Source organism: Ambystoma mexicanum, chromosome 13 (genome assembly GCF_040938575.1).
Source record: "Ambystoma mexicanum isolate Mex_15411 chromosome 13, UKY_AmexF1_1, whole genome shotgun sequence".
NCBI lineage: Eukaryota > Metazoa > Chordata > Amphibia > Caudata > Ambystomatidae > Ambystoma > Ambystoma mexicanum.
Genome location: NC_090938.1, coordinates 492991764 through 493018753, shown reverse-complemented (window position 1 = coordinate 493018753; position 26990 = coordinate 492991764). Strand labels below are relative to the sequence as shown.

At 47.2% G+C, this 26990-nt stretch overlaps 1 protein-coding gene across 1 annotated transcript in view; it reads left to right on the top strand.

Moving 5' to 3' along the window:
- The window catches only part of METTL2A (methyltransferase 2A, tRNA N3-cytidine), a 224811-nt gene that overhangs the window by 163878 nt on the left and 33943 nt on the right, over nt 1-26990 (top strand). The window contains exon 8 of the mRNA XM_069634153.1: nt 9945-10010. Coding sequence (XP_069490254.1) covers nt 9945-10010 — 66 coding nt within the window. The remainder of the gene's footprint in view (nt 1-9944; nt 10011-26990) is intronic.

The window sequence follows — 26990 nt, the reverse complement described above, 5'->3', positions numbered from 1 at the left end:
TATTAACACTGAGTAGGGTGAGTGGTTAATATCTATTCCGATACGGGTCTTTTTCATGCATAGACACTATGAGGTGTTTTGGAGCTACATAAAGGATATGATCCATATATATGTTTCCCTTGGCAGAACGCTGTGAGTGAAACATCAGGCGTGTTTTTCTACGCTGCAATTTACAGTGGCAAAACTACGACGATTGTTCTCAAGTTGTACCATGGGCACATGTAAGTGGGGTTTTTGTATATGATTGTGACCTGTGTAGTCTAATGGCTAAAGTTGAAATCTTTGGGTGGAGAGAATTTTAAAATATTTGATTGTTGTTGGTTCCACAGGTTCAGTACTTGCACTGAGTCCAGTGGAGAATTAATATTCTGCATTCCGTTCACCTTCCCTCGACTTGGAACTTGGGGGTCAGTAGGGATCTAATGTGTTGATAAATCGGGAACACATTGTGACACTAATAGTCACCTTGCTAAATAAATTGGGATGACACTCTGTTTTTATGATTGTTTTTAGATTGGTTACGGGCCCTTACACATTAAGAATTGGGGCGAAGAATCTTCGCTTTGCCTCACGTCCTGAGGAAGGTCTCCGACCGAAACACGTGTCGATGTTTTTTCTGTACAATAAATACCTGACCCAAAAAACTGGTGCTTGATACATCATGACACCTAATCTTAGGGACTGGGTCTATTCTGTAATATGTGTAATGAAGTTGTCTTTCTAAAGTAACCCAATGATAAATTAAATGTCACGGGTGCTGATATGTGTGGAAATATGAATGAGTTTTGTATGTGGCTATGAATGTTGCTATGAAAAGTTTTTTACGGATTTTTTATATTGCGAAAAATGTTTTTTGTAAATTTAGCCAATAAAATGTGAATATGTACTAAAAGAGTGTCATCCCGTCTCACTGATCCAATCTTGGATATTGTTATCCTAAAATAAGTTACATGCTTATCTCAATCTGTGTTTTACTGATCTCAAAAGCACCTGTAATAGAATATTGCATCCTTAGGTTTTACTCACCTAGTATAACTCAGGGTTATCACAAAAGAAGTTATAGATTTGTACTCCATCTACCACTATTAAGAAAAGTATATTGTCCAGTTGGTTTACTAAGTGATTTCTTGCTGAGCATCACGGTACAACTGCTAGGGTCTACTACCCTTGTATTACTGCAAAGTAATCTGAAAGTAACTCATGGTTTTACTCCCCAAGAATAGGTGTGCCCTATACTGACTGTGTATACAAAGGTCGGACCTACCTAGAAATACTGTTGGGTGTTCTAAATAAGGTCTGTGCTTTGATTTGTGTATATCTGTGTATTTAAAGCATAGTGTTGTGTTTTTATAATGGGTTTATATGCTTTATTATAGTACTTACTTATCCAAGAATCTCTTGGTCTGCTTGAATATAAAATAAACCCTTTATTTTTACAATACCTAGTGTGCCAGTGTTTCTTTGGACCATATATATAATTCCAATTCTTTGTTCTGATTCTACAGCCCTCTCTCCCTCCGAACATAAGCCTGGCTGCTCTGCCTATGCTACCATATACTCAGGAGTACAGCCTTATACTAAGAGTAGAGTCGTGTACTGTCTCAGTTCAATGGTTTTACTGAGTCCTTAATTGGACTTAAGAAAAACTGTCCTAAGAAGTGGGAGGGAGTATGTGAGGAGGGCCAGGGAAGGCTGGTGGTCTGATTTCTGGAATGCCATAGTGCCCCTGTAACCTTGGAGCTACTTGGCATGGTGGGGATTTAAGTCCCAGAAGGTTGGAGTCATGCCTAGGGGGCTAGTGCCCCTGTCTGTCTACTCAGGCCACCTAGAGTGATGGCGCTGACAAGGCTTCAAAGGTGGGTGAAACGGGGACAAAGACAGGGGATGACTTCAGAAAGGAGTGTGTAGGTGTGGTGCTGTAATTACACTCAAGTGGCACTACATTTAAAGACAATTGCAATACTCGGATATCAGCTAAGCTAGATTGAAAACATGAGCTACACACAAATTGCAACTGGTTCAAAACATTTGCTACACCCAAAATGAAACTACGTTCAAAGCATGTGTTACTCTCAAATAGCAAATGGATTCATCACATTTGTTACACTTAAATTGCACCTAGATTAACAAATAAAGGCTACACTCACATTACAACTAAATTCAATGTTTTGAAACTAGATTCAAAACATAAGCTACTATTAAATTGTAGACCAGTTTAGTGTATGCCCAAGGGGACAACTAAACAGAGCATCAGTTATGCTTAAGAGGTACACAGGGACGGTACATAGGCTGTACTAGGTGTGTGGCTAGGTTCTACACTAAGGCAGTCCCCTGAATGCATCAATAAGCGTGAGGTAATTGTGCTCAAGGCAGAGAAATTCAAGATAGTATCTATACTAGTGGATCTGCTTGATTGGAGGGTATACTAGTTTACAGGGGCGTTGCTAGGGGGGTTAGGGGGGCTGTAGCCCCTGATCTTTTGGTTGTAGCCCCAGATAGAATCTCAGGAGCTACAGCCAAAAGACTAGCTAGCCCCCAGTTCCAACAGTTCCAACATCAGCTTAGCCCCGGGTCTTTTCCAGACCTAGCAACTCCCCTGCTAGTTCATGCAATTAAAGAATAAAGGGGGCAGTATTCAATTATGCAACTGCGTTCTAAATGTGGTGTCTATGCTTACAGTAATTGAGTTCAGTAGGGGCTGTATTCAAGAGCTTCTAAATTTAGTACAGTGGTAACATTTTGCTCCTCAAATTCTGCTCAGCAAGGGTTGTCACAGAGCAGCAGAGTATAGATGGGAGAGGTTCCACAATGAGGAGCAGTATAATTTAAGGGGCTATACTTAAGGCAACTGGAATCAGGCACAAGTCACTAATCACAGCGTGAGCTATGCAATTGAAGGTCTTCTTTTACCCTTAGTGTTGCAGTAGCTTCTGGGGCGCACCAGATGAACAGAGCAAACAGGAGATGGGGGGTGGGGGTGCCTAAGGGAGGCGCCCTTTGCCAGCTGCCTGGGCAAGGCTTCCCTGGGAGGGCTTCTGAAGAGAGGAGGTTCCGGTCACGTGATAAGTATCAGACCAATTGGAAAACGGGAGGTATGCAGGGAGGAGTGCGGGGGGGAGGGTGGCGGGACTGCTGGGGTCTGGATGCAGATACGGAAATGGAGGAAAAGGATTGTAAAAATGGAGCCCTGGGCCTTGAAGTGCAGACAAAGGCAAAGACAAAGGCATTTGGTGCAAGCACTCACTGTGCAGATGCAGCTCCCGCGGGTTGGTCAGTGACGTAGTAATACTGTACCTTTTTAACCACCCCGCTCCACTAAGGTTCACCGGGGGCTCTATCTTCTGCCCTTTATTCTGGTGAGAGGTGCCCAGTGGTTGCGGGTTTGCAGATTCTTCAGTCGGATGCAACTGCAAGATGCAATCCATGTAGGCGAAGAAATTCAGAATCCAATGATGCAGATCTCTTCAGGCACTTCACAGGATGGAGGCAGGCGAGATCCATCTACAATCACTGTAGGTGACAACAAGCTTCCTTCTAGTTGCGGTCACAGAAGCTGCTGCATTACAGGTTCCCCTAAAGATGGGAAGCTGGAATTCAGGAAGGTGACCAGTGGCACAAGCTGGCGCCTACCGAGTTCCAGACTCGAACGCAGAACGGCGACAGTTCTGGTGAGGTAGCCCACGAGAGAGCGTGTCAGGCCACTGGGCAGTCCACAGACACTGGTGAAGGCTCGGAAGGGTAGGATCCCAGAGAAGAAATCGAGGCTAGTTGGTCCCACTAGTCCAAGGGCGGAAGCACCGCTCGGGATCTTCGGAGATCAGGCAGAGGAGCAGGGCTTTACCGGGCCAGACACTGCAGGGGACTTCCCTGACCTGAGAAGGCAGGGAGATGGCCAAACTCCAGTATGGCAAAAGCACAAGCGAAAATCTCATGCCGCTGCCATTTTAGGACACTAGCCACGTTTAGTAGCCATAATCAGTAAACGCGAATGTGCACACCAAAATAATAAAAAGAAAAGGTAAATATGGAACTGCTGTCACCAGCTTGTCTTTAGGCACATATAATGGTGACCAGAAATCCCATTTGAAAAAACTAGGGTGATACAAATGTATGCCAATTGCGATGCATTGTAAGATGCTGTGTATAGTATACAAATGCAAGAATTCAAAAGGGACACCAAGTTTCCCAGTACTGATGGTCTGAAGGACTGATCAGTGTCCCCATAAAAAGTGAGCAAACCGCAATGGCAGTGAAGCTGAAAGCTTTATTTCCCTTCAAAAAGTCAGGAAAGGATCAACAAGAATGGGGTTTCATAGGAAACTATGGACAAACAATTGCAAAAAGAACATTTTTCCTAGCTACTTGTTTTATATAGAGGAACAAATAGCAGGAAGGTGGGCGCTGGGCAATCAGCCCACTCACTACCTAGGGCAGTGTATTCAAACGTTGGCTCTCCAGATTGTTTAGACTACATCTCCCAAAAACACTAGCCAACATAGTCATTGGTGGGGGATCATTGGAGGTGTAGTCCAAAACATCTGGAGAGCCGCAGGTTGCAGACCCCTGACAAGCCACCATTGCTCTATGTAGCATAGCATAGGCTAACTGATTAACATTCTCTTGAATGCTGCACTGAAACCGCACACAACAATCAGTGTGACCAGAGCATGTCAGACCATCTCTTGAGATTTGTCCAATGATAAAAACCTCATACACCTGGATTTTGTAGACTTGACAAGTGGGTCTTTGACAATGCCCCCTCAGAGTGTCATTTCCTCTTGATCAATAATTCAGTAGCAGCAGAATTTTGAATGTTACATTCAAAGGGTATAACTGTTAGTACCTGGTTTCAGTTCCTGAGAACTATGGCTATCACGTTTTTTGTCGAACACTCTGGTTTTTGTAGACTCTGGGGCCCACTGAGCCCAAGTTATTGCCACCAAAGCATTTCTGAATTAAGGACTGATGGTAGAGTTTGCTTTGGGGTGCAGATCACAACATCAGCAGTATTTATGTTTGGGTCTCTTTACTTGATTATAATGGGCTTTGGGACTAAATGAGTTTTGTAGGCAATCTTTTGCTCATTCGGGTGGGATTTCAAGGCAGGCCTTATTAAGCCCAGAGCAAGTCTTGCTGCATTGTTTGTTTGAAATACTTGTAGGGGGTTCAGACTATTCTTAGGCAAACCAATATACTTTGTTCCCAAAGTCCAGGCACAGTGGCACTAGAGATCCAACTAGTTGGACCCTGTGATCAAAGCTAAGCTGAGGGATCATTTTGCTTGGCATGTGCAGCTGAATGTGCTCTTTGACTGGGTGTTCAACTGCCGTTTGAAGCGGAGTGGTATGTAGAGCACAACACTCGCGTTCCTTGCTTTGCTTGCTCTTTGTCTACCCATTGAAAACTACCATGTTAAATGTAAATGAGCTTGGTGGACTTTATCAAATGTACGTACCCAGCAAAGGGGAGGGGGGCGGTGCTGGCATTCTCCCAGCCAATGAGGAGGCTCGGAACGCGGACATTACCACATGGTAATCCTGCCACTCCGAGCCTCCTCAGGGCTGAAGGCTGCCATCTTCCCCGCCGGGGAACCAGGTAAGTGCTCCTCTCCTTGCTTCCCTCCCTCCCTACCCCCATCCACAGATTTCCCTTTCCCACTTACCTTCTCTTTCGATCCTTTTCGGGAGCGGATGTGCTGCGACCACTTCTGTACTTTGCGCGTCCACTCCCAATCTGCAATGTGCCGCCATGGAAAGGAGGAAGGGACTACATGTTGCCCTTCTCCCGTTCCATGTTGGCAATTTTTTTTTTTTTAATTTTTTTACCTTTGTAGAGTGCACTGCAGCCCATAGACATCGAGGCGCTATTACATGAAGGCGTAAGCAGCAAGATTATGTAAACATAGGAAAGATAAGGTACTTAGTTACAGAGAGAGGAGCGGAGCATAGTTATAAATGACGTTCGTATGCCTGTAGATATAAAGGCAGGTAGGTTTAGACAAACAGCCTAGTTTTTAAGGCTTTGCGGAAGGCTAGGTGAGAGTCAATCCCCCTGAGGAGCGAAGGTAGGGCGTTCCAATGTGAGGCTGCTAGGGCTGAGAAGCTCGAACTGCCCGAACGTACCCTACAAGTCTTGGGGGTAGAAGATCAGGTTGGTGTAGGCAGATCTGGTGGGCCTGGCCGAGGTGGGTCGTGAAATTCTCTGGGCACGGTAGGGGGGAGCAAGGTCATGGAGCCATTTATGGGTGAGGGAGAGGATTTTAAAGATGATCCTCTGCCTAATGGGCAGCCAGTGGACCTGCCTCCTAAGGTCAGAAATGTGGTCTTTCCTGGAAAAACCTGTAGCGGCCCTGAGGGCGTTGTTCTGGGCAAGCTGGATTGTTAGTTTACTTTTTTTTAAAAACTATTTTCAATTGCTGCCATGGAAAAAGAGAACAGACTCCCTTTCCCCTTTCTTGGCGCCCATTTATTTCGGACGTTTCACAACTGAAAAGAATTGCTTTTAGTACCCCGGTTTTACGGGCCGGGATACTAATAGCAATAAGGCCCTCGCTTGCTTCGCTCTGGCCTGTAACTGTGGGTTCTGGAGCATTACCTGAAGCGGTAATGCCCCCCTGCTCGGGGCTTATTCGTTAATTGGCACCTCCCTCTTTGGCAATTGAGGTACACACTACCTGCTGTCATCCATAGCTCCAGAATACAAATTTGAGGTAAGAGTATTTTACCCCCAATTTTGAGATGCTTGGAGGAAAAATGCACTTTTCCTGCAGTTGTATGTTTAGTAAGTACTAATACGAATTTTTTTCGGTTATTTTTCTGGCACTGCAACTCCTTGTAGCTAACACTTCTGTATATAAATATATAGAAATATTTGCTGTCGTCACACGAGGTAGCACTGGAGCAGGGATCTTCTTTATGGAAGGTGGTCATGCCACTGGTCTGAACACATCAATTGAGCATGCATCTTGCATAAAGTGCCTGACCCATGTGTACCTTTTGGTTCTATGTGATTTGATCGTAGAGATTTTGTCGCATGCAAAACAATCTAATTTTTGTAGTTTTTGAATCCATTTGCCCGTCAATATATGTGGGGGGGAGAGCCTTCCCGCCCTCCACATATATTTGCTCTCAAATTCGGTCAAAAAATGGCGATGGTTTTGCATTCGACCAAATCTCCTGCAATAGAATCTTCCTTTCCCGTACCTTTCTTCTCCCTTGTTTTTTATAAGTATTGGCCCCATTTTAGAGAGTCAGGTAGGCAGATACACCACTTATTTGAAGCCATGTTTTCAGGGATGCTTGCATCTGAGACTCGCAATGTTATGTCTTGGTTTGTGGTGTTGCCTTTTACGGTGCAGATCATGATTTGTCTCTACCTGGTAGTTGATGCATGTATACGAACAGTTACAGTGAGAAGGCAGGTGTTGGGTGTCAGGTTTTGTGCTGATTCCCTTTAACCTGATAGACCCCCAGCACTTTTTCTGAACTCTGGACATTTTTGATTGTATTTTCCTGCATGAGTGACACTTTTTAAAACGCCCTCATTCTTTTTCTCTGACTGGGATTTTTATTTTACTGTTTTTATGGAGTATGCTTCCCTCCATGTGTTTAATACAGGCATCTGTTGTTAAATTTGTGACACCCAGCACCCTCTCTGCAGTGTCACTGGGGAGTCGCTTGGACTTCTATTTGTTTTAATTCATTCTCTTGTGTGAACTACAATTCCCAAGAGTTGTAAGATAACTTTTATCTTGCTTACCTTTTCCTTTGTGGGTCGAGCACACACCACCTTATGTGGGGCGCTGGGAGTTACATTGTAACTCCTTTTCCCACTATTCATGTAACATTTTGTTACGCTGACTAACAAACCCAAATGGCTGGTGGCAGTGGATACTTTTTCTACATTTTGTGACGGTTACTAATAGGCTGATTTCTCCGCTGCGGTACAGCACCCATGGGTGGCCATTTTCTCAAAATGGCCCCTGTCTTTGTTTTTTGCCATTTTCTGTTTGCCAGCTCCTTCTGGGCTCTACTCTCTTTTCATGTAGGATTATGTCCTTTGTGAGTTTTGGCTTTGGCAGACTTCACGCCTGAAGCCTGCCCAGGCTCCAGTGTGTCTGGCAAGGCAGGAAGTGAGGGTACCGAAACTTCACTGTCCTTTGTTTGTAGGTATGCCTGGCTGAAACCTGTTCTGAGTGGCTGGCTATCCTGCAGGACAGCCAACCCCCAGGTGATTAGCTCCATGGAAGTGAATGAATGGGTTCCAGCATATAAGGTAAGGATTTTTGGACTACAAGAGTCGACCACTGGAACGAGGCTCCTGAAGCAGAAGACGAGGAAAGAGGCCAGCAGCACCTTCAACAGCCACGGAATCGCTGGTGAAGCCCTGCAGCTGTGCTGACCCCGTTTACATCTCGACAGGGAAGCGCCGCCAAGGATCACCTTCTCACTTGGGCTGGTGGAACCAACTAGCCTCAAGACCTTCAATTTGGGCCATCCCCCCACATCCTGCGACGTCCCTGGGCTGCAGAACATCAATAACCGCGGTAAATGGACCATTTGCAAGTGCATCATTTTCCGAACATCGAATCTCGCTGAGACTTTGCAGGCACCTGTGTGGACCCCCAGAGCTGGGAATTCTTCACCAAACGTCCCCTCAACAGAGTTCAGGACCGAGTAATCCAAGAGAATTCAACCAGTGATATTTGTTTCTTCTTGGCACTAAGAAAAATGCACCAAAACCACAAAGAGCTGCTGGAGTGAGCTGAATTCTTTGCTGCCGACCCATTTTCTCGAGTGCTGTTGCAGAAGCCCACGGAAGGTGCCCCCTTTCATCACCACAACCAGGGAGCTGGAATCGGTGCATCCAGAAGGCGACCAGCTACATTTTCAACTTCACTTTTCTGGTACTGTGGGGCTTGGGTTATTACCCTTACCTTATGCATTCTCAGTGCTCCTTTCCTTTGGGAGTGCTGTTTTCTCAATTGGGAGTTAACCTCCCCACTGTGCAGGTCTTGCAACCTGTAGTCCAGAAGGTTACTCTTGAGCTCCTGTGTTTTCTACAAGAACTAACTGGTTGCTTAGCTTTTCTCTCAGGATTTTCATCAGAACTGGTGCTGTCCATTTGACTGTGGCTTTGCTGGTTTCCCAAAGGTCCATCTTCTTAATCCTACCGTCTTTGCCAATGCTGGTTCCTCCATAGACTTGAATTGTGAATACTTTTTTTTAGTTGGGGAAACATACTGCCTAAATCCCCCTGTACATTGTTACTTAGCAGTTGTTAGCTGTGTTCTGTCTAACCTTTACTTCCCCTTAAACGGAATTTTGCAGAGATGATGCACAGAAGTGCTTTTACTGAACTTGACTGAAGTCACTGTGTGTGCTTGATATGAAAAGTATATGAAAAATGACTAGCATGCATTATTGTTCCTTGTATAATCTTATTCCTTTTCTACTTGAATGTTATTGATAGTGGCTACATTTTAGAGTTGCTGGTGTATATATGAATAAATATAACTTTAAGTGAGTGTTTTCTTGGGTCCCTGTATGAACTGATTTCTTTGTACTGCTCTAAAGCTCACATAACTCCCTCCTAAGATATGACTGACTTTTGTAGTGCAGGCCTATATTAAAAGTTGGGTCCCTAATACCAAGAGAGAAGTCTTATGAAGTCTTAACACCAGATGGACTTAAGAAAATCTTACTTAACAGCAGGTCTTTGGGGGCTCTGCAGGCTCCAAACATGGAGATTAAGGTGTCTTTCTTGATTTTACGGGTGCAGTTTACCATTTATGTATTACCAAATCAAATATAAGATCATTTTTCTTACAGAAATCATTTTGTAGTGTAGTAAGTTGTAGTTTGTGCTTTTTAATATTGATCACCTTTTATATGAATTCCCTGTTTTGTAAGTAAATATGTGCCTTTGTTTTTTTTTTGCTCCAGGTCGCTGCTTGTCGGACAATTTCTATGTGAGGGGAGACGGAACCAGAGTCTACTTCTTCACACAAGGTATGCAGCACACATTCAGGATGGGTAGTAAGGGAACATTATGATGGTGACTGTCAGAATCAGTTTACTGGTTATCACTCACAGATCCCCCTGACCCTGATCTGGCCGGTTGCCAGTCACTAAACCGGCTTCCAGAGATAGTGGAACCTCCCCTTTCGATGCCTGTTGAGCCTTTCATGATGCCTTTCATGATGCACATCCTCTTGCCCAATCACACTTCTCATGCATTAGGCCCCTTGATCTCCCCAGTGCTATTGGTCCAGTTGTCTGCATTCTACAAGTTATAACCCGAATCCATATTTTAGATTACTACCCCGCGAGGGGGGGGGTAGCGGCCTCCCAGTCAAAGAGGAGGCTTAGAACGGGGTCTTTACCACACTGGCAAAGACCCCGGTCAGAGCGGAAGGCCGCCATCTTCCCTCACTGTACCGTAGGTAAGTGCTCTCCCCCCACATCACCTGCCGCTCCCGCCCCACCCCCTTTTCCACATCTTCAGCCCCCATGCCGTCCACTTAACTTTTCCTGCCTCATCCCTCTTCGGTGCCAGGAACACTAGTGTTCCCAGCACTTGCCCGGCACGCGAATGGCCGTCATGGAAAGGGAGATGGGACTACTTGTAGTTCCCTTCTCCCTGATCCACGGCAGCCCTCTTTTTTTTGTAGTTTTTTTCTCGAGTTAAAAAACAGTTAACACGCTATTTCTGAACTCAAGAGAAATAAACTATTAGTCCCTCAGTACAATGTTTGTTTGTGCCGGATTACTAATAGCAAAAGAATCCTCGAATGTGGGGCATTACCGGTCTGGTACACAAAAAGAATACTAGGCGAAGCTGGCAGATGGACTCAATCCCCTGCATGCCCGTTTCCAAAAACACTGGAAAATTGGGTGTGCTAAGAGGTTGGCCAAGTATGTTCTTCTTTTAAAGTATTTATTATCAACACATGCAAGTATGGATGTTCATCTGTCCCCACAGCTCAGCGCTGTATATAGCGGCCTGTCTCGCATGAGCCTAATATGCTTCAAGGGAGACACACTCTGCCCCATTGCCTTGTTTGGCTGTGAACCTAGCCAGAGCACTACCGTATCTACCCAGAGTGGCCCTAGCTTTCTCCAGTTGCATTGACCAACTACATGATGCCATCACTCTGACCCCCCCGGTAAACGTAAGACGCCACTTGTTCGATTTCGCCCTCTTCCAGGACCAACTTGATGCCTTTGCGTTTCCTCCTAATGTTAGTATTAAAAACCATAGATTTAGTCTTGGTTACATTCAGTGCTAGACGGATGTAATGCATCCAACTGCTTGCGGACACCTGTAGGTTTTAAAGATAGCAGTACTGCATCGTCCACAAACGGCAAGACCGGCATCCTGTCGCCAGCTAGCACTGTGGCATTAGTCTTGGAGGCCAACAGCTCCTCAATAACACCATTTCTAAAAATGAAAAATGATTTTGGAGCCAGGACGCACCCATCGCAGATGCCCTTTTCGATGTTGATGCTACTGGAGGTCCTACCATCAATTCCCCTCTGTGAACGGAGGATAGCGCAGGGGCAACACGCTGATCATGGAAATGAGCAGAGCAACAGAGGTTCGAATCCCAGATCTGCTCTTAGAAACCGAACTCTGTTATGGTACTAATTGTGTTATAAAAAACAATTAAATAAAAAACATTGCTGTGTTACAGGTATATAAGCTCTGAATCGCAGTTAGGAGGGCAACCAAAATGCAGATTCCACTAAGGATCTCCCAAAGGCGATGCCTGGGCACGGTATCAAACACAGTTCTAAGATCTACATATACTGCATAGACACTGATCTTCCTGAGAACTGTGTATTTATCAGTCATCGGCCACAACCGCAGGCTTTGGCCCACTGTGCTCAAACCTCGCAGAACCCAGCCTGTCAGTGGTTGATAATCTGGTTACTGTTTGCGCAGGCCTCCAGATGGAACAATAACACCCTAGCAAAGGTTTTCTCCCTGCATCTAGCAGTGAGATCGGTCACTAATTATGGGGCTGGTCTCTAGGATCTTTCTTATGGATGGGGACCAACTTGGTGCTTGTCTAGGACACAGATGCCACGTTCTGACTCAGGGTAGCATTATATAGTTTTGTTAAATACGGGACCCAAGCAGTAGGCTCATTCGCATAAAAATCTATTGGGACCTATCAGGGCCTGGCGCCTTTCCCAGTTTCTGGCACGATAATGCTTTACCAACTTCATTGCCGGTCAATACCAGCAGTGAAAAATGATGTCTATTTGCCTGACTGGCACATGCCCCCTGAGAGTAAATCGCTGTGCTGCTATGGACCCCATTATCGCCATATAGGTTACTATAATATTCCACTCGGGCTTGTTCTGTTATACAGCCTATTAGGAAGATTTCGCCAGCATGGGGTCTGGCGTGGATTCACATGCTCATGAATATTCCCAGTTGTCAGGCCGGGAATCCTCGGTAAAAGAAAAACAGTTTCACATTCACTTACAAACTGTATTTCTCTTCTAAACCAATCACTGTCCTCTGGGTCATACTGCCCCCCCATCCAATAACAGTCTTCTCCTTAAGCCCCTCCTCGGGCAGCCATCTTCAGATTTTTAACGCTTCAATGATGGGAGTCTTCGAGTTTTGCTCTGTGAGCTTTGTTGTTTTGTTTTTGGACGGAAAAAGTTGCTATTTTTGTTCAAAAAGAGCCAGGGTACCCTTCTCTCCATCTGTCGACAGCAGGCACCCGTTTGTCTTTGAATTTCAGCAGCCCTCAAGGGAGCGAAGATCATTAACGGTTAGTTTCCAGAAGGCCATCAGGCCTACTCTGCGCCTCCACCCATGACAGAGGAGAAGGAAGGAAGGTCCCTCTTCAGGGTCTCTGCCAAGTGCAGGCTACGGAACGTGTAGAGGACCAGCACCTCCAATGCCTATACTGTCTTCACCCGGACCACATGGAAGGGGAATGTGAGATCTGCCTCGGCTTCTCCAAGAATACGTAGAAGAATCGATATAGTAGACTGGCACTGTGGCTGAACGCCAAGGCCTCTGCCCCGTGCTCTGAGCAGGGTCATGCCCCACCTGTGGGGGCCCAAGAAAAGGCTAAGCACTGCAAGTTCCGTTCCACTGGGGTCGCTGCGCAAGCTGGTCCCGTGTAGGGCAGGGCACGTTCAACATCACCATCCGCATCCATTGCCAGCCAACGATCAAGCTCCTCCTCCAAGAGGAAGTCGCCTAGCTCGGCTGAGCTGCGGGAGAGAAGATGGCCGGAGTACCCAAGAAGGGCCAGTCGGCTAAGAAGAGGTCTTAGACGACGATAGAGCTGGTGGTGGCTGCTCTCACGAAAGTGCAAGGGCCGACCCCATTAAGGTGGCCCTCCACAACGCAGAAAGTGTTCCTACTTCCGAAGCGAGACACCACAGCAGTGACTTTGGCGAAGTCTGCAGGCATGTTGGAGAAGAGGATGCCGTCTTTGAGCCCGCCTCCGACCCCTCCGGATGGAAAAAGGTGGGGGGGGGCAAGAAGGCCCCGGTCCAACCCCAGGCCATGGAAGTTTCGTCCACGGACACAGGAGGACATGGAGTCCTTACACGCGGCCCACGAGGATGTGGAGGAGGAGGACAACGATGACGGCACGGTGCCTAGTGCTCCGATCACGCCAGCTCAGATGTATCTGTGGACATCCTGTCGACCATACCCACGTTGGTGTCAGAGATCCAGAAGAGGATGCCGCAGGGCTCGGTTCCTATGGCCCCTGAGCCCCCCGATGAGCCTACGACAAATAAGAGAAAGGGTTATCCGATGCCCCCATTTGAGCCTCCACATCCGCGTTGGGTGCCCTCTTCCGCCGGTGGACCCCGACACAGGGACGGATACGGTCACAACAATGACAATATCGTCACAGCAGACGGGTTGCCGCATCCAAGGGTGTCGACACCGGATGAGGCGGGTTGTTCCATTCGATGGTCGCAAAAGCTTTTGAGCTTTTCCAAATTAGACCCGAGGAAACCAAGGAGGAGGGTTTCCTGTACCGGAGGCGCAAGGCCAAGAGGAAAACCATCATGGTGGTACGCCTTCTGGATGACGTGGGCGGAGGGCCTGGCCCTCTTGAAGAACCCTTGCACGGCTCCAGCCAAATGGGATAGGCTTGAGAAGAAGTGCCGGGGTCCGCACCCAAGTGACTGAGGTAGCAACCATCGCCGAACTCTGTGGTTCCAGCGGCCGTGAGGAAGCGGTCGGCGAACCCTTTCTTAGGCAAGATTGTATATAGTAACCCTGTGGGAGAATACACCAGCTTAGTCCTCTTGGCAATAGGTAACCCAACCTTTTGGTATAGGCTTGTACTACACAGGTTGGTAGTGTGAATGTTGGGCAAGATTTGGAGCAGTACCCTTTGGGTGCACTACAACAACCTTGACCTCCTGGCAATAGGAACCCAACCTTTGGTATAAGTCTGTACTACACAGGTTGGTAGTGTGGTTGAGCAGCCAGGCTTATCTCAAGAGGGGTCAATGTCAGCAGTAGGGGAGTTGCACAGAGTTTCACAGTGACAAGTATCCAAATAAACACTTAAACGCAAAGTTTCTTGATTTTAAACAATTATTAATTTATTTAACAGTCAGTTTGAATAAGCCTTCTTCAGAAGGGGCAATATAATAGTAACACACACATATACACTTCAAAATACACACTCTTAGATTCTCTAAATCAGCAATTACCCATTTGGGATGGCACACAGACACTTCCTACTTCCCCAGGTGACTTAAATAGCTAAGACAGTGTGGACATTAATGTATCAGTTGTGCAGTTAGAGCAATACTGAGATGAGTGTTAAAGTAAAGAGATTTCAGAATAAAACAAGAGATCACACAAATATTCTGAAGCAGGTAAGCACTTTTGAACCCCCAATGTAAAGTAAATTAACCCTTTCCTGGAGGGGAAGGTAAGACACAAGCAGTGGAGAGAAGTCATTCAGGGAGCCGGGCCAGCCAATGTAAATTGGGCAAAAGTCTAGGTGAGCTGAAGCACTTCTTGCAGGTAAGTAAAAAGTCTTGCACAATGTTTTAGAAGTCTTTATAGAAAAAGTAGAATCAATGTAGTGTCACAAGCTGGGAGGCTTGTGAGAGGTAGAAGCAACCAAGGCAAGTCTCAACTGAGATCAAGTAAGGGTACAACAACGACAGATAAGTCCTCTCAACTTTACAGTACCTTTGGTTAGAAGAAATGGTTCTAGCTGGCCTCAGTCCTGTGCAGCTCTGTAGATATTGTTGTTCCTGGGCCTCAGTCGTGGGTACAAGAGGGAGGACTTCTGGGGACTCCTCCACTGCAATGGGATGGTGCGCGGCAGAGAAGGACAAACATCTATTCAGTGGCACTTTGCGGTTTCAGCTCCTTGCGTCTCAGCAAATAGCACCACCACGGACTCTCGGATACCACTCTGGACTTTACTCCCATCTGGAGACCAGTGCTCTGTTGAGGTGGCCCAGGCTTGTTCAGCCCTGCTTCGAGGGAGTCCGGAGGATCTTCCACAAGCTTGAGTCCGGTTTAAAGGCAATGCCTTTACTCGATTCTGGTGTTCCTGTCCCCTGGCACTCGGTTCCTGCAGCAGCAATGAAGTACAGCCAGCAGAGAGAGGGGTTCCAGTCGAGTTCGTCTTGGGGCTGATTGGTTCCACCAACCCAAGGTGAGAAATTGTCCTTGCAGGGCTTCTCTAGTCGATTAGAAATTTGGGGTTTCAGCAATACAGCAGGGCTTCACCTGGCAAACCAACAGTTGAGGAGGTTACAGCAAGCTTCTTCTTTGGTTCCTTCGTCCAGTGGTTTACTCTGCCTTCCTTTCAAAAGACCTTGCCTTTTATGCAAGTTGTTCCCATTCATTTGCAGCCTAGCTGTCACTCACACAGCATGGTGGCTGTCCTCCATGGACAGCCAGCTGGCCAATCAACTTTGGGTGCATTCCTGTAACCAAGGAGACTAAGCACAGGGAGTTTCGGGCACCGCCCTCTCTTCCTGCCCTGCCAGACATGCTGGAGCCAGAGGCAGACTTCACCAGTGAATCCCGCCAAAGAAAAGATGAACAAAGGGACCAAACCTGGTTTGGCATGCAGAGTAACTCTCAAGAAGGACCTTTCCAACAAGAAATGGCGAAAAAAGAAGACCAGGGCAATTTTTACAAAATGGGCACCCATAGGTGCTATACTGCAGCTGCAAACGCAGCCCACGGTAAAAACACACCATTGTAGGAAAAAGTAAACCACTGCCACCAGTCTTTAATTGTAGAAAGGCTAACATAAACTTGTTACATGAGAAGGTAGACAAAGGGGATACTAAGTAACCCCTCCAGCACTCTATGTAAGATAGTGTGTGGTGGGTCGCCATGGGAAAGGAGGATATTTACACTGCGGCGCCCACCATCAAAGCGGTCAACGCACTGGTGATCCTAGCCAGGTATGACTGGGAGCTGTGGTACAAGCTAGGCCCGATTCTAAAGTTCCTCCCTGAGGACAAGAGGATGGAGGCGATCGCCCTCTTCCATGGAAGGAGAGGTGGCTTCAGACCATGCTATCACAGTGGCGCTGGATGTCTCTGACACAGGGTTCTGGCAGATGGGGAACAGTGTCTGCCTTTGTCGTCAAAGCTAACTGATGGCCATGAATTTCTGCCAGGAGGTCGAGACGAGGGTACCGGACATGCCATTCGATGGAGATAACCTTTTTGGGAAGGCAGTCGACGAGTCCCTACAGGCCATCAAGGCAGATGCAGAGACCGCCCATTGCCTGGGTATGCTCCAGCAGGACCGCTCTTCCTTTCGCTCCTCCAGAGGCAAGTCGTCGTACCGCAAGCCCTCTAGGTCCACGACCCAGTGTTGGGTAAGAATTGATGCAGTTACACTGTGTGGGACTACACAAAGCTTATCTGCTTGGTACTAGGTAACCCACCTTTTGGTCTGCACTACACAAGTTGGTAGTGTGACCGAGCAGCCAGGCCTATATCAAGAGGGGTAAATTTGAGCTGTAGAGCTGTACAAATCAAATACGTAAATACAGGTAGTCAAGTAACACTTACACTCAAGGTTTTTGTTAATAGTTATTTATTTAATCAACATACATTTTTAAATAAGTGTTCGTTAAAAAGGCCATTCATGTAACAATGTAAATATACTTTAAAATCACTTTTTAGAGTAAGTTAATGGATAATCTTTTGGATATGCTTCTTACACAATTCCTACACCCTGGGGTGACTTCAATCATAAGGACTGTAATGGCATTTATATCTTACACTAATTATGCTTTGCAGATTCTGAGGTTGTAGGAAGGAAAGGTTTAAGGAAGGAAAAAGGTTAAACAGGTTCTCAGTAAGTGTGAGGACAACTACATCTTCCAATGAAATCTAGACCAGCCTTTCCCAACGGTACCAGTCTAAAACAAGGTGCCACCTATGAGGGACAAACAATATCAAAGTCACGGGGTTAGAAGAATCTTCACGGAACCAGGAAAGCCAAAGTCAATTTGAACAGTCTATGGAGTTAAGGCACTTCTTGGAATCAAAGTCTTGCACAAAGTTAGAGAGTTAATTAGAAAATCACCTGTAGGGTCACAGGCTGTTAAGCCTGTGAAAAGAGAGTAGGAATCCACACTAAATGTAAGCCATTGCAATTCCCAACTGGAAAAAGCACAGCTAAAAGACAGTGAGGTAAGTTCCCCAAATCTAAACAGTACCTCTGGTTTGAAGAAGAGTGGTCCAGCTGGATTCTGTCTTGGCACAGCGGTGCAGACCCTGTGTTCCTGAGCCTTAGTCGTGAGGACAAGAGGAAGGACGTCTGGAGGGCTCCTGCAGCGGTACTTGGGAGGTCATCGGCAGCTATGGGCTCTTTTCGGTTCAGTTCGCAAACAGCATTGTCGCGGATCTCTGATACCGGTTGGGCTTCCTCCACTCCTTGGGTCCTGCACTGTGGTGAGGAGACTCGAGCTCTGGTCGTCCTGCTTCTGGAGCTCTGGCCGGATTTTAGACATTGCACTTGACTACGGATTACTTGACCCCTGGCACTCTGTTCTTGCAGTAACGAAGAAGTACAGCCAGTCGGGGAAGATGGTCCAGTGGAGTTCGTCTCAGTGTTCGTTGGTCCCACTAGCCCAAGCAGAGAAGCCGTCCCTTCCGGAGCTTCTCTGTCGAATTGAAAAAGTAGTTTCAGCACAGCAGCAGGGCTTCACCGGGCAATTGAAAAGTCCAGGAGGATGCAGCAAGCTTCGTTCACGGTTTCTTCGTCTGGTCTTTCTCCCAGTGGTCGACTCTGTCTCTAGTCCCAAAACCCTCGCCTTTTAAGCAGGTTTCTCCCATTCATGCACAGCCTAGGCTGTCAACCGCACAGCAGGGTGGCTGTCCTTCAGCCATTCGGCCAATCAGGACTGGTTGCATTCAGGCATTCATAGAGACAAAGGACAGGAGAGTTTTCGGGAACTTCCCTCACAGCCTGCCTTTACAGACACACTGGAGCCAGAGGGAGGCTTCAGGGCTGACGCCAGCCAAAGACAAAATGAACAAAGGGCTCCAATCTGCCTCAACGCACGCAGTAAAACCCAAGAAAGACCTCACAAACACAAAATGGTGAAAAAAGAAGACTGGGCCAGTTTGACAGAAATGGTCACCCAGGGGTGCTGTACTGCAGCTGAGGGTGCGGTAGAAAAGCACAATGGTAGGAAAATTAAATCACTGCCACCAGCCATATAAAGTAGTGAGGCTAACATAAAAATGTTAAATGACATTGTAGGGAAAGGGGCTACTATGTAACCTCCTAGCACTCCACATAAAATGGGGTGTGCTAGACCTACAAAGAGAAAAGGTAAGTAAAGTCAATTTCCCTTTACTATTCTTGGGAATGAACAGCAGTTCACACAAGAAAAGGTATTTAAACCGTATGAGAAATTTGAAGGATTGCTCTGTGACACAGCATCGAAGGTGCTGTGTGTCACCATACAAAAAGTAGATGCCTATGGAGTTTGTCAGACTCCACAAACAGTGGAAACACATCATCCAAATCAGGTCAAAACACATGAGAGCATGCAAAAAAAAGTCTCACTGACTTCAGGGTTAAAACTAAAAAGTCCTAAAGTCCAGCAAAAGATCTAAAGGGAATTAGCCCAGAAATGAGAATTCTCCCTAACACACAGAAAGCCTACAGAGGCCATTCCCAGGCCTACGGTGGAGGTACCCGCTAAGCAAGCCACCGGCGCTAAAGCAGCCCAGAACCGGCCAGGACGTTGGGCTCTCACGCTTGCACCCCAGTGGGAGGCCGGCTGATGGGATTCATCAGCGGGTTGGAGAAGATCACCACCGACAGATAGATGCTGGACGCTCTCGCCCACGGACATACCCTGGAGTTTCAGCACAGGTGTCTGCGGATCCCTCCGGTGGCCCAGCAGGAGCAGGTTGTTAGGGAGAATTCTCAGAAATGCGTCAATTCCCTTCTACCTTGGCGACCCCCAGCTCTTTTTGCTGGACTTTAGGACTTTTAATTTTTATCCTGGAGGGAGTGAGGCCTTTTTTCTCCACTCTCCTATATATTTTTCTTTGATTTGAACACTGTTTCTTTTGGTTTTGGAGTCTGACAAATGCCATAGGTATCTTTGTTTACATTGTGACACATGGCACCTTCAGTTCAATGGCACAGGGAAGTCTTTCATATTTCCCAAAGGTTTAAATACCTTCTCTTGGTTAAACTACTGTTTCCAAGAGCAATAACGTGAAATTGACTTTACTTGCCTTTTGTAACTTTGTAGACCCAGCACACACTATCTTGCATAGAGTGCTGGAGGGGTTACTTAGTATCCCCTTTGTCCACTTTCTCATGTAACATTTTTAATGTTACCCTTTCTATAGTTAACCTTTTAACTGCCATGGGTTCCCCCCCCCAGTGCCAAGGCCTTTTTTGGTGATTTCAGTATTTCACCATGCAAAACATTTTCTCCTTCATTAACCCCTTAAGTGCCAAGGACGAGCCATCTCATCCTTGGCACTGGGGAGGTAATCCCAAGGATGAGATACCTCATCCTTGTGGCAGTGGTTTACTTTTTATTTTTTCCTACCATTGTGTGTTTTTACTGCGGGCTGCAATTGCAGCTGCAGTAAAGCACACATGGGTGCCCATTTTGTCATAATGGCCTGGTTTTCATTTTTTGCCATTTCTTTTTGGAAAGGTCCTTCTTGAGCTATACTTTGCTCGCCAAACCAGGTTTGGTCCCTTTGTTTGTTTTGACTTTGGCGGGGTTCACTGGTGAAGCCCGCCTCTGGGTCCAGCATGTCTGGCAGGGCAGGAAGAGAGGGAGGTGCCCGAAGCTCCTGTGCTTAGTCTACTTGGTTACAGGAATTCACCCAAAGGTGATTGGGCGGCTGGCTGCCCTTGGAGGACAGCCACCCTGCTGTGTGAGTGACAACAAGGCTGCAAATTAATGGGAGAGACTTGCATAAAAGCCCAGGTCTTTAGCAAGGCAGGCAGAGTCGACCACTGGATGAAGGAATCTGAATAACTTGGAAGAGACGATTGCTGCAACTCCTAGACCGCTGGTTTCCCAGGTGAAACCCTGCTGCAGTGCTGAAGCTCCGAATGCGCCTTGACTAGAGAAGCCCTGCAAAGGACGACTTCTCCCCTTGGGTTGGTGGGACCAATCAAACCCAAGTCAAACTCATCTGGAAATCCTCTTGTTGCTGGCTGTACTCCCCAGACGTCCTCTATCTTGTCCCCATGACTGAGGCCTAGGAACAACAGGATCTTCCATATTACAACAGGAACAGAAGCCAGCTGGAACCAATTTCTTCAGACCTAAGGTACTGTGAACTAAGGGGTACTTAACTCTTGTTGTCTAGCATTGCTAGCTCTCAGTTGAGACTTGCCTTTGCTGCCTTTTGCAGAGTTGCTTGCAGCTTCTCCCATCACAAGCCTCCCAGCTTGTGGCCCAAAGGTGATTTCCTTTTCTACAAAGCTCTCTATAACATTGTGCAAGACTTTTTACTTACCTTCAAGAAGTGCCTCAGCTCCCCTAGACTTTTCTCTATTGACATTGGCTGACCTGGCTCCCTAAAGACTCTTCTAACCTCTGACTTTGTGTTCTGATCTGTCCCTCCAAAAGTCATGCATTCTTTACTTATATAGCTGGGAAAGGGTTAATCTGCATTGCATTGGGGTTTTCAAAAGTGCTTACCTGTTGGAAAAACTTGTTAACCATTGTTTCCTTTCCTTCCCTACCCTTTTCCTTTTGACACCAAACTCAGTATTGCTCTAAATGTACCACTGATATATCAATGTCCACAGTGTCCTAGTTATTGAAGTCACCTCAGGGTGTAGGAAGTGTCTGTGTGCCATCCCAAAAGGTTATCTACTGATTTATTGAAAGTGAGAGTGTGTATTTTTGAAGTATATTTAAGTGCTACATATTTGCTCCCTTCTAAAGAAGGCTTACTGAACGGACTGTTCAATTAATAAATAATTGTTTAATCAAGAAACCTTGAGTGTAATTGTTATTTGGATACTTGTCATTGTGAAACTCTATGTTGCAACCCTACAGCTCACATTGACCCCTCTTGAGATAAGCCTGGCTGCTCAGTCACCCTACCAACTTGTGTAGTATAGATTTATACCAAAGGTTGGTTTACCTATTGCCAAGAGGACAACGCTGGAGTAGTCTCCTACAGGGTTACTACATACAATAACAAACATTAATATAAACGTTAGGCTTCAGTTCAACAAGAGCAATAAAGTAGGTGAGTAAACTGTTCTTATGCTAAACATATTCCAGGGCACTGAGTGACGTGAGTGCCGTCATTTGAGGTCAGTATTGGCACTTATTTGTGATCACCATTACAATATTGATTTCAAGGAGTGATAAGTCAGATCAGAACATATTTGGTAAGTGGTAAAACAGATTCTCCCAGAGGGATGTAGGCAGTCTTTTTTTTCCCAGCAATAATAGTGTTCAACAATTAAAACTTGTAATGGAGCAAGCTCTGCCAAACCCAATAGGTTCCGAAATGGAGCCTTTAGGGAGCTAGGACAGCTAAAGTCAATGGGTCAGTTCAAAGTTCTGATCCAACCTTCTTAGAAAAAAGTTTTAAAATAATCATTAGTTAAGAAGAAAATCACAGAAGATCAAGAGGAGCGACCTTGAAGAAGCACAAGCTGGGAAGCCAGTGCAGGTGGGTTGAGGTCAACTCAAAAGGGTTTCAAATAGTACTCCCCAAGCTAGGAAACACCATAAACGGCAAAAGATAGATTTACCCCAAACCCCACAGTACCTGAGAATTGAAGAATTGGTTCCAGCTGGATGCCTTCCTGTTAGTGTAGCAGACACTTGTTACTGGTCCTTGGTCGTGGTGACGAAAGGGAGGACGTCTGGCGGGCTACTGCAACAGCATTCCAGCGAGGGACTTGCAGCAATGGATAATGGATTCTCTTTGATTCAGCCGCCCTTTGTGGTTTTTGGCACCTTTTTCTCAGTGCCAAAGGAGAACGAACAGCTCTGGTTGGAAGTTACTTGATCAATCTGTTAAGGGTTTCAATCGGGCAATACACTCTGGTCTCAGCTTAGTATGCAGTGTGCAAATTAAATACTTATTTTATTGTGTCTATAGGTTCAATATTCTGAGTGATATACCACTCCTATCACACCCCTTCTCAAAACACCCCAGGTCACAATGGACCAGGAATCAGGCTAGTTGGTAAAGGTAATATTTATTTCCGATGCTTGTTAATCTGCTTAGAATCACATGCTGTGCGCATATGGTCCGACATCCAGTGATAACCGCAAAGTCTTTCGGGGGACCGAAAGGGGACGTCGGCATAGGCATGTCTGAAACACTATCCCTATCGTGACGTGTGTAGTACACAAAATCCCTCACGCACCCTGGTCCCTCAGATTGTTTTTGTTCTCCCAGATAACTGGTCGCCCTATAGCGGAGCTCTTCATGAGACATTGTTTATTTTACCGAATTGTCGGTTTAATCCCTGTTAAGTCACTTTGCCCATCAAGAACATCTTTGACGAAAACTACGGGAGAATCGTCTACGGCTGTGGGTTCCGGCGCCTAAGATCCGGCGTTCGGACTTCCACGTGGTCGGGCCTTCTGGCCGGCCTACACAGTAGGAAGAGTGGGCTCGGGGTTTGCCATACTGCTATGATGTCTTTCCTCTTTTCCACTGCTTTCCTTTTTGGTCTGGTCACCCTTCCCTTCTGCTATGGAAAGGACTCCATTTAGATTCTGCCCTTTGAGTAGGGTCAGATATCCGTGGAAAGACGAGCACACGTCGTGTAACGCTTGTCTCCCCCTAGAGCACGACGAGAAGCGGTGTTCGGCGTGTAAACTCCTTAAACCTAAAACCCCTAAGGAGCGCCGGTTGAAGCGGTGAGCGGTGGGCCGCGTACGGAATGTCATGCGTGGAGCCTCCCTCCCCTGCCGCAACACCAGCCGAAAGTGACAGGGGTACATCGGATGACCAAACGTCCAATGCGGACGTTATAGACCTTGAGGCGGACTATTCTAGAGCCGCCACGCCCGTCCCCGACCCTTCCAGTCTCGAGTCCGGTCTTGCTACAGCGACCACACCCGGTGACAGGGGCGTACAATTGCACCGTACAAAGCACACAACCCAAGCGCCCTCATCGACGACTTTGTCAAAGAAGGCGAAAGCGCCATCAGATCGATCTGATCGGAAGCCTTCCCCGCATCCGCAGCAGCGCATGACGACTGGGCATAACAAACATTACAGGGGCATTACTCCCCAAACTACACAAGCTGAAGTTTCTGAACAAGAAACTTCGATGGGTTCCAAGGTTTCCAGGGCCTGTCTAGACCCGAAAACTGCGAGTAGGCCTCTACCCGAGAAGCCATCCACTGGCCCTTCTGGAGCCGCGGAAGACATTTTCACTGCTGACACATCATCGGAGGCGTTGTCTCCCGAAGATTCTGTGACTATCCGTAAGAGCATCAATAGGATTGCTACGGCGGTGGGCCTAGTACCGGTTCCGCCCACAGTTATGGGCCAATCTGCCGAAAAGTTTTCCACGGATTTGGTAGACGATCCCGAAGACTCTTACGAAGAAAGCCAGGTACCCCTCTCAAACACCCTGAGGAGATCCTCTCAACCCCTTAGGGCGGAGAACCTGGTTCCTACTCAGCTAGGTCTATTTGGGTCATCCAAGTGTACCACGGAGCAATTTGAGGTGTGTATGGATCGGCTGGAGCAGTTTTTCAGGGCTTCTGATCAATCTCCGCCGAAAAAAGCTCGGGTAGACCCTAACCCTCAAACACAAGATGCCCAACACCTAGATGTCCAACACCATGTTGACTATCAAGAAGATGTCCAGATGGACACATATAGAGACATCTATACAGAAGAAGAGGAGGCTTCTTTTCTGGACAACTATGGGGAAGATCAAGGGGCAACGGACAACTGGGAGGACACCCAGCAGGATGATCACAATTCTGATATCGTTTGCCTCGACTCTCCCCCATCCACCCCGATTCGACAAGCTTCCCTGGTGGATGATCAAATGGCTTTCAACAACATGTTGAAAAAAGCAGCGGAATTCTTTAAAATTGCCATGCTTGAAGCCTTGCCCGAACAAGATTTCGCAGAGTACATTATTAATGAAAAGCCTCCAGCAAGCCAGTCTATCCCTCTCTTGAGCTCTGTAAAGAGACGGCTGGCCCCTTCCTTACTCACACCCGCTCGGACTAGGGCTGTGAACCCAAGGGTCGAAAAACTTTTCCGGCCCTCCCCCACCGACCCACTTTATATCAAAGGAAGGACACGCAATCCCAGACTCGCTGGTGGTGACCAACACTCGCAAGAGAGCAGGGTGAGTCACCCCCGGACAAGGGGTCCAAAAGTTTGTATGCCTTAAGCAAACGGGTTACGTCGGCGGCGACCTATACCGTCCGGATTGCCAATAACACAACGTTACTGGCAAGCTACGTCGACGCCCAATGGAACCTACTCCAGGAAGGCCTTCAGGAGGTTCCAGAACCAACCACAGCCAAGCTTCTCGCCATTGTCTCGGAGGGCAAACTTGCCAATCAGAATGTTGTAAAGAATACCCTGGACACCGCAGAGACAGCAGGCAGGTCTCTCGCACAGGATACTCTCCTAAAGAGACACTCGTGGCTGGGCGCGTCAGGCTTCAGGCCCGAGACCCAGGCATCCATTATCAACAAACCCATCGAAAACTAGAGGCCAACCTCTTCGGGAAGGCAGAAGACGATGCATTGGAGACAGCCAAGAAGGAGCACGAGACTATTAAGTCACTGCACCAGATTTCCCAAAAACCCTCTTCACAGAGGGGCAGTAATTCTCGGCGGTCCTTTCTAGGACAAGCCCGCGCCGCTCAAAATAATTTCGGCACGGGCAACTTCAACTTAAGTCAACCTGCTGCAAGCCCCACTTACTACCCCCAGAGGGGTCAGAAGCGCGGAAAGAATAGAGGCAGAGGTTCCAATTCCAGAGGAGGGTCAACTTCGGGTCAGAAATGACCACCAAGTTCAGGTCCCCTCCCATGTCTCCCCGGTCGGGGGGCGATTAACATCTTTCTTCAAGACATGGGAGGGGATAACTTCAGACCAGTGGGTCTTAAAGACGGTCGCCCACGGTTACTGCGTGGAATTCGCCCGACCTCCACAGTTCAGACCGCCGAAACATCAACGCCTTTCACCGGAACATCTGCAGATCCTGATCCAAGAGGTGGAAGCGCTGCTGGGAAAGGACGCCATAGAAGCCGTCCCGATTCTTCAGGTAAACAAGGGTATCTATTCAGTGTACTTCCTTGTACCCAAAAAGGATCTCACCATGCGTCCTGTTCTAGACCTGCGCCCAGCGAACAAGTTCATAAAGCCACAGAAGTTTCGCATGGTAACACTGCAAGAGGTGATCCCATTGATAAAACAGGGGGACTTCATGACAACATTGGATATGAAAGATGCATACTTTCATATTTCAATGCTGCCACAGCACAGAAAATTCCTAAGGTTTGTGATTCAGGACAAACACTACAGTTCAAGGTACTCCCCTTCGGCATAGCCTCGGCGCCAAGGGTGTTTACCAAGGTCCTGGCAGTGGCAGCGGCACACCTGCGCAGACTTTCAGTTCCAGTTTACCCTTACCTCGACGATTGGCTCATCACAGGGGACTCGTTCAACGTTTGTTTTTCGAACACCCAAAAGACAGTAAACCTACTGTTCAGCCTGGGATTTTCTATCAACGAAAAGAAATCCAGCCTAGTCCCCAGCCAAGTAAAGCAGTTCCTGGGGGCTCTAATTCATACGGAAGACGGTATAGTCTTCCCTTCCATCGAGAGGGTTCAGAGCATGTTCCTCAGTATGTAGCCAGTCGAGAGGTGACGGTACGCAAAGCTATGCGTTTGCTAGGGATGATGGCGTCATGCATAAACTTGGTTTCCCACGCGCAGCTGCACATGCGTCGCATGCAAGAGTGGCTCAACAGCCAGTGGTGTCAGGCCAGCGGACAATGGGAAGATCTGTTAGTTGTCTCGCCAGCCCTCGTTCTCTCTCTGCAGTGGTGGTCGAGGGAGAACCTCTTGAAAGGGAAAACCTTCACCACCCCTGCAGTGGAAGCCACTCTCACGACAGACGCATCTCTCACAGGGTGGGGGGCTCACCTGCTTCAACAGACAGCGCACGGAGTGTGGTCCCCTCGGGTAGCGTCCAACCATATAAACCTACTGGAGCTACTAGCAGTGTTCAAAGCATTGAAAGCCTTTCAGGAGCAACTGCAAGGGAAGACAGTGCTGGTCCTAACCGACAGCACAACAGCAATGTGTTACCTGAACAAACAGGGGGGGGGGCACTCACTCTCCAGGGCTATCCAAGCTGTCCCAAAACATCTGGATATGGGCTCTCAAACACAAGATGTTCCTGATATCTCAACATGTTCCAGGGGAACTCAATCTTCTGGCAGACGTACTCGGCAGAGATTTTCCTCTGCCAAAAGAGTGCG